The sequence below is a fragment of the Talpa europaea genome (assembly GCF_964194135.1).
Source record: "Talpa europaea genome assembly, chromosome: 16".
NCBI classification, from domain to species: domain Eukaryota; kingdom Metazoa; phylum Chordata; class Mammalia; order Eulipotyphla; family Talpidae; genus Talpa; species Talpa europaea.
In genome coordinates, this window is record NC_140084.1 from 47,265,323 (window position 1) to 47,273,433 (window position 8,111).

Here is an 8,111-nt window from a genome sequence, read left to right on the forward strand (position 1 = left end):
TCTAAGTCGGAGAACACCCGGCTGGGGCTGGCGGGGCCCGGCCTGGAGGGGCAGGCGGGGGACGGCTGCTGTGTCAACCCTCCCCAGCCTGGGAAAGTAAAAGGCCTCTGGGTCCAGTGAGATTGGCCGCTTCAACTGGACAGCCAGGGAGTGGCACGTTGAAAAGGAAGCACCATTACGCGACTCGAGCCAAGTCTTTATTTCCAAGATGAATGACTCACATGGCAGAAAGTCCGCCTCTGCTTACTTATCTGTCTTACTCATCTTGAGGTTCTTCCTCAAGCGACGGACTGAGCTCTGAAAGGTCTTTGCTGATTCAAATCTGATGAGACATGTGTCCCTGCTGTGGCTCAAGGAGACCATGAGCTTCGTCCGAACGAGAGTGTACAAGGAGTAGGCGGGGATGGGCAACATGGCGACGATGATGAGGAGGGCGAGCAAGGTTCCAGCCCAGGAGGGGTAAGTCTGCTTCACCTCGTCTGACTGTGGAGAAAGGGCAGAAGGTATAGAACGCCCAGGCCCTCTGACGGAGGAGACCAGCGACGACAAGAGGCCAGAGAGCCGCGCTCCCAAGAACAAGACTGAGTCCCTGAGGTTAAGAGTGGGTTGGAGAGTCTTGTCCCCACTCCCGAGGAGGTTCTGGGGTTGGGGGGGGCAGCTCACAATGCTTGAGTTCCACGCGATGTAGCTGATGGGGTTCACACACAGATTACGCAGCGTGACTACAAACAGGACTAGCAGCACTGCGGGGGTCAGGCAGCACCACAGCCAGCGGTAGACCGGGGAGATGGGGCGGCCCATCATGGTCACCAGATCTGCGAGGAACCTGGGGAGAAGGGGCCATGAGACCGCGGGAGGCCCAGTCAGGCCCCGCCCGGCCTTGGGGAAGGGGTTAGTCCAAACCTAGTCTGGGAGAGAGCCCCGGACATTCCTTCACCCTTTCCGTTCCCCTCCACAGCTAGTCTTCTTGCCTCAAGTCATGCCTTCAGTCTGATTTCTCTCAGCCCCAGGACTTTTTAAAAAATTTTCCGTCCACATCACCCTCAGGATAACAGCCAAGTTCCTAAATAGTTTCTTGACGTGCTTATACCACCTTTCTCCGGTGACCCCTTTTCTTTAAAAAAAGATTTATTTATGCAGACAAGAGCTGAGGTGCAGGCCAGAGGTGCGGGGGGTGAGAGGAGTCCCCAGAGACAGAGTGGGGAGCAGAACAGGCAGATACACTGAAATCCACTGCTGAGGGGAGCAGCGGGGAGACAGGAGAGGTCTGCTGCGCCATGTGGGTAGCTCCCTGGCCGGGGATGGAATCCGCGCTGCAGTGGCTGCGGACAGCTTCACAGTGCTGAGACTTAGCCCCTTGCGCTACCAGGGAAGCCCCTCCAGTGAACCTTCTTCACCCAAGTCAGGCTCCTTCAACCTAAAATGTTCTCTCTCCTTGGCAAACTCCCCTTGATCTGTTTGGACTGTTGGCGCATGCGCTCCTGTGGGATGTCCCCCTGCCCCGTCTCCTCGTGCTGACCACCTGTGCTCCCAGAGTGCCCGAGACCTACCGCCACGCCCAAGGGCCTGCCTACCTCCTCCTGGGACTCTGAGAGCAGGAACTAAACACACTGTGCCCCTCAGCCCCAGGGTTCACCATAGTGCCTGTGCGTGCACAGGAGGCCCCAGAAAGTAATGGGGTGAGGAGTAAGGGCTGAATGACCACTAGCACCTGGAACGCTGCAGCCCACCCTTGGATGGCGCCTCGCCACGGCACTCCAGCGCCCCCTGGTCTTGTCAGAACGCGAACACACACGAGAGGGTCTGTGTTTATAGTAAGCTTTTGGCTGATGCCCACACTGCTGTGCACAGAGCACTCGAGGACCAGGGCCCAGATGCCCACACTGCTCTGACGGGGAGCAGGCTCAGGGCCCTGGGGACTTGGTACAGACCGCTCGCCACTTTCATTTCACAGCTTCTTTCTCCAGAAACCGGCCCAGGCCTTCCTCCACCCCACCCTCCTGTGATGAGACCAGGAGGGGCCACGGTCCCTGGGGAGTGTGTGCGGGTGTAACTGTGGGAGTATGGGAGGAGCTCCTGAGAGGGGGACGTCACCTCCTGGCCCCATAGATCCAGGCCATGGCCACGTTCTCCAAGATGACAATGAAGAGGAAAGGCAGGGATGTCCAGTAATCGTCCAGCAGGTTCACAAAGTAGCTGCCCGAAGGCCTCATGTAAGCGAGGCTGCCCAGGAACATGAGCGCACAGACGCTCACTGCAGGGAAACACCGGCATTGGATCAAGGTCAGAGTTTAAGCGCTGGGCTGTGTGAGAATCCCAGGCGGCCAGACGTGGGAGTGGGGTCATACATAGGTCACGATACCTGTGAGCAGCTTCCTATGTCTCCTGAGGGAAGAGAAGGTGTCCTGGAGAGGGGTGATGATGCCCTGCATGATCCCTGTCATGGCACTCAGCCCCAGGTTCGAGAGCAACAAGAAGATGATGATGGCCCAGAAGGGGGCTCCAGTGAAGCCACAGGTGATCTCAGTCAAGGCCACAATGGCCACCCCTGGGCCCTCCATGACCTTGAAGAAGGGAGGAATGAGGTGCAGCCTGAGCTCCGCTGGAGCCCCAGCGCTCCGGCCCCTCCCTAGGAAACTGCAGCGCGCTATTGGGAGCAGCTCCATTCCCGTCTGGTCTTGAGGCGGGGACCTGCTCCTACACTGCTGGTGTGACCACCTCCGGGCCAGGATGGACAGGCGTGTAGGACGCTAGTGTGGTGTGGGGGCTGCAAGTCGCCTGATCACACAAGGATACCGAGAACCTTGGTCTGTGCTGTCCAGGGAGCTGCTGAGAATGGCGTTTCTGGATTCTACAGACATCTAAGGACAGCCGGGCGTTTCTGGGGTCCTGGAGGCCTTGAGGGGACACACTAGGGCCCCATGCCCAACCCCTACCTACCTCCTCCAATTCCCTAGATGAATTGCAAATGAGCAAATGGGGAAGGGCGGCTCCCTTGACTTGATCTGGGAGGCTGTCGAACCACCTGGGGTAGATGGAGCCTGCGTCATTATACACACTCTCTGGGGGCTGGGCCTCAGGCGGCAGAACCCCAGTCCTGACCAGATTCATCAGGGTCTCAGCATTCCTGGGGACAGCAGGTAGAAAACTGTCAAACCAGTTGGCTCTTTAAGATAACTTCCTCCTGATCTCCTAGATAAAAGGGGCACCCACTAGCCTAGAGGTTTTGATCATGTTAAAGTCGAGCCTGTGCTGAAACCTAAGTGTCCAGGACCAGTTCACGCTGCCTGACACCTCCATCCACGATCAAAATGGTGTCGGCATGAGGCCAGAGGACTTCTGACTGAAGTGGACCCCTGAGTGGGGTCTTCCCTACAGTCTCCCTGAGGCCCCTTACCTCCTTAATAGCCAAATTCAGGGTAACAGTCAAGCTTTGCAGCTTTGTCACCTGCTGGCCTCTTCAGCCTCTTTACTTACAAGTCTCTGCCCGCTCCTCTTCTATCCTCCCCCTCCAAACCCCATGCCTATCTCCAACACAGCAACTCCTATAAGTCCTTACTCCGCTCTCTGACCCGCCAGGGAGAGCTGTCCGAGATCTGTTCTCATAGGGAAAACCAACAAGCCTCAGGAAAGCAGAACCGCAGTAAGATACAATTTCTGAAGTGTTCTTATACACAGGTCTGCGGACGGGCTGCGAGAGAACACTCGCGGCAGTCACTTGGCGGGAGTCAGGCTCCACCCAGGGTCACCACCACTAGGATGTCTTCTCTGACTGCCCAGGAAGTAAGGAGAGCCCCCCGCCAGCCCCATTTCCACTTAAATTGTGATTATCTGGGCCTCCCTGACACCTATAGGGGTTACGTCTCAGGGCTACTACCTTAGTGGCCTGAGTTCGATCCCCAGCCAGGGAGCTACCCACATGGCGCAGCAAGACCTCTCCTGTCTCCCCGCTGCTCCCCTCAGCAATGGATTTCAGTCAGTCTGACTGTTCTGCTCCCCTGCTCTGTCTCTGGTGACTCCTCTCACCCCCCACACCTCTGGCCTACACCTCAGTTCTTCTATGCAAAAACAAATAAAATCATAATAAATAAATAGATTGTGATGATCTGCTTAGTATCTACCTCCTCAGTAGACTGACTGGCCTGAGGGCAGGCTGGTTTACTTTACCCCTGGTTGGGTGTCTGGACCGCAACATGGGGGTTGGCGGACAGAAAGGTCTGATAAGTGGTCTGATGCTTAGCTTTTGAACGAGTGTCACAGGAGAGGAATAGGCTGTGGAGATTCTGGTGCTATGGGCTTTAAAATTTGTTTTTCTTTTTTTAATCTAATGGTTCAAATGGGTATCCCCTAATTGTTTCATGGCTGTTCCCACTTAAAAATGGTGTAAACACCTTCAAAAACCTTCAAGTTTGGGGCTTCCCTGGTTTAGAAAAGCCATTCAGAAAGAGATAAAGTTGGAGACATTGAGGTATTTCTAACGTTTAGGGTGTTCTGATTTGAGGGCCCCATATTAACTAACTACACTGATACCCCCGAGGGCCGGGGCCCAGCCTAGAGCCCTGTGGGCTATTTCTAGGGCTCTGGTCTTTCTGATGCTCTCCAGATGAAAGATGGGGCTCACTTCAGCTGACATTTTATGGTGTTCTCTGTGGCCAAGTGGCCCATTAGGGCAAATACAAGCACCACCGCAGTCCCTGAGGCGGCCAGGTTCAGGATGGCCACGGCAAAGGCATCAATGACGCAGTTGTTGGACCGAGGGATGTAAGAGCTGATGGCGGTGAAGCTGCCAAGGCCAGGGCCCAAGGACAGAAAGATCTGGTTCCCTGTGCGGCGCCACACTTCCACAGAGTACAGGGCTGACACCTGAGGAGGAAAAGAACCGTGTGGAGTCGGCCATCAAGGGCAGAGAGAGGAGACCCTGACGGAGACAGAAGACTGTAGGAAGGGGGTGAAAGAGGGAGCAGGGGTGCCCCGACACCTGGGTTTGGGATAAGAGGATTAGAGGACTGGGGAGACCTCACCTGAGTAGCCAACAAAGTCTTGAGACCAAACCGTGCCCCCTCCATTAGGAGACTCCGGATAATGAGGCAGAAGAGGATGATGTAGGGAAGGAGCAGGGAGATGTACAGCATCTGAGCAGGAAGCAGAATTTAGAACAGGATTCATCGGGCAGAAACTGGAGACAGCGGGCGCAAAGGTTACTGGGCACCAAAGGTCAGACCAGAAGGAGTAAGCAGGTGGGGGCCGCAGGCCTCTATGTTGGGAGCCTGTGAGGGCCTCGGCGGGGAGTCTGCCAGCTTAGTGGGTTAGCGCGGGCTCACCTTCCCAATGGACTTGGGGCCTTTTATCACGGAGATGCAGATGATTGACCAGGTGACAAAGAGGGACATACTGAGATGCCTGACGGGCAACCCGCTCATCTCGATCTCGTCTGTGGTCATCAAGACATGCCGGTACCAGAAGTACGTGGTGGGCGTTGTCCGCGCGCACTCGGGATCTGAAGCGAACTGGCATGGTGGGGCTGCGAGGGCAGGTGCTTCCCCGCGCTTCACACCTACCCTCCCTCCAGTCACCGCCGGCCCCCCATGGTCCTGCCCTGGTCCTTCCTTGGTCCTTTCCTCAACCTTCCCTCCCCCTTTGCCTCGTTCTCTTCTCACCGGTTTTATTGGAGTTCCCCAGTGAGGGGCACAGTGTCCAAGGTAGTGGAGACTGGAAAGACTGAATCAAATAGTAGAGACACCAGGCCGTGAGCACACTGTAGTAGGAACCCATGATCAAGCACACCTAGGGACCATGGGAAATTCTGGAGGCAGGGGAAGAAAGACAGACCAGCAGAAGGGAGGGAACTTGACCTACTGATTGGGGAACTGAAGGGACTTGCCCCGTGGAGGTGGAATCATGGGGCCCATTCCAGGACAAAGGCTGGGGTGGGGGCAGGGTGCAAGGGCAGGCCCGGGCAGGCCCAGGCAAGCTGGGGCTCCTCACCATAAAGCTGCTGTACCCCACACCACCAAGCCAGGGGCTGACGACCTTCCATACACCAATGCTGCCCTGCCGCATCCTCTGACCAGCAGCCATCTCCAGGAAAAGGAGAGGAACCCCGACCAAGAACAGCATGAGGATGTAGATGATGACAAAACTGCCTGTGTGGGGGTTCAGGGAGGAGGTCTGAGAACCAGCTAGCTTTTCAGTGCCTAGACTTCCTTGGGGGCCCAGGAAAATACGTTCCCACCAGGGACCTCCCACAAGGCCACAGGTATCAGGGCTCAACTGTCGCCACATCCTCACTGCTGTCTTGTGTCCTGTCCCCCAAATCCTGGAAGCCCCAGAACCTTATTTTCCACCTGCAATCCTAACCCACGCCTGCACCCCACCATTTTTAATGAGCTTAAGTATTCAGACATCCTATTCTGACCCTCCCAAGAGCCTGGGTGCTCAGGTTCCTGGCTCAGGCAAGGTTGCTAATCCTCAGCTCCCACCTGTCTCTAAGGGCCCAGAAGAGCCAGGGCCCTTATCATCCTCTCTCGGCCTGTGCCTCCCGGAGCCCGGGCTTACCATTTCCATTGTGAAAACACAGATAGGGAAACCGCCAGATGGTGCTGAGCCCCACAGAGAAGGCCACTTGGGCCAGAAAGTACTCCATCTTATTGGCCCAGGATGGTCGGTCAGGAGGGGCTTCATGCTTTTTTGACACAGCCGATCCTTTACTCTCTTCCTCAGCCCAAAGGTATGATAAGACATCATCATCATAATAGTGGCCCACCTCAGCCACCTCCTCAGTAGGTACCATCTTGGATTTCAAGACTGAGGAAGCTGAACTGACGGCATGCAGGGATTTACAGGCCGAAGGGTTAGCCATCTGGGGTTGCTTAGGCTCTGAGGCCTGGGGGGTTGAGATGGGGGAAGGAGAAGACTTGGAATCTGAACATTCAGTCATCTGGAGTTTCTCATCCCGGGCCTTCGTGGTTTTACTAACAGCCTTCATCCTGGGTAGACGCTAGTTCCCGCTTCTGCAGGGATGGGGCCTCCTTCCTCGCTGACCTTAAGGACATCAAGAACTGCAGACTTCAGGCATAAGAATTAAGGAAAGATAAATCCTACAAGAACCCCTGAGGCCTCCCCAACCCTCCTATCCTTACTCAAATAAGAACATGGAATCTCCACCCTGGAAAAGACTCCAAGAATATGCCTGCCTTCAGAAAATTTTTTTTTTTTTCAGAAAATAATTTAAAAACAATATCAGATACAATAAGAGCAAGACATCAAATGCCTAGGAATAATTGCAACAAACGATCAGCAAGGCCTTTATACACACACACACACACACACACACACACGTGTACGAAACTATTAAAATATTAATGAGGGAAAATAAAGAATCCCTAAATAAAGAGGTAGAACATGGTGATGAATCAGAGGTTTCAATAGCATAGTATGTCAAGTCTCCCCAATTTGATGCAATTCCTATCAAAATCACAGCAGAATCTGTATGGAAACTGACAAATTAATTCTAAAATGTACATAAAAAGCAAAAAGGCCTCGAATGAATAATATAGTCTTGTTTGTGAGAAACAAAATACAGCTCAGTCCGTCAAGGAAAAGAGAAAGAGGAAAAAGAAATGCTTGTATAGACTTGGTGGGCAGGAGAGCTTCATGAAATATTCTTGCCAGAACATTGAACCTGGAACTAATCAATCTCTTAACCTAACTATCAATTTGTAAGAAATAAATGACACCAGAGCGAAGCAACCAGCAAATCTCAGATGGTTGGAAACTACAGAACAAATAACCCAGTTTTAACAACAAATACATTGCAAAGGGGAAAAAAGGTGGCAGGGGTGGGCGACCAACAGATTCAAAGATTCTTAAGGAGGGGCCTCCCCTGGTGGCGCAGCGGTTGAGCGCTGGGTTGCGAGGCTGCCCGCAGCCTCTGCAGCACCAGTTCGATCCCCGGCCTCCGGCTAGGGTCCCACAAAAAAAAAAAAAAAAAAAAAAAAGATTAAGGGATAGCAACAGCTGGCAATATATGAGTTTTGGCTGGATGACAGTTGAAACAACCTTTCAAAAAATTATGAGACAGTCCCTTAAATAGTTCAACAGTTAGCAAATGA

At 53.8% G+C, this 8,111-nt stretch overlaps 1 protein-coding gene across 1 annotated transcript; it reads right to left on the reverse strand.

Annotated features, from left to right (window-relative positions):
• Positions 1 to 243: 243 nt before the first annotated feature.
• On the reverse strand, positions 244 to 6,790 carry LOC311186098 (orphan sodium- and chloride-dependent neurotransmitter transporter NTT5-like; the record flags this gene model as incomplete). Its single annotated transcript, XM_084256986.1, has 10 exons — positions 244 to 826; positions 2,095 to 2,254; positions 2,363 to 2,564; positions 2,941 to 3,127; positions 4,622 to 4,863; positions 5,022 to 5,132; positions 5,322 to 5,497; positions 5,658 to 5,784; positions 5,986 to 6,143; positions 6,556 to 6,790. 10 exons carry the CDS (start codon positions 6,788 to 6,790, stop codon positions 244 to 246), a joined length of 2,181 nt encoding a protein of 726 aa, XP_084113112.1.
• Positions 6,791 to 8,111: the final 1,321 nt, after the last annotated feature.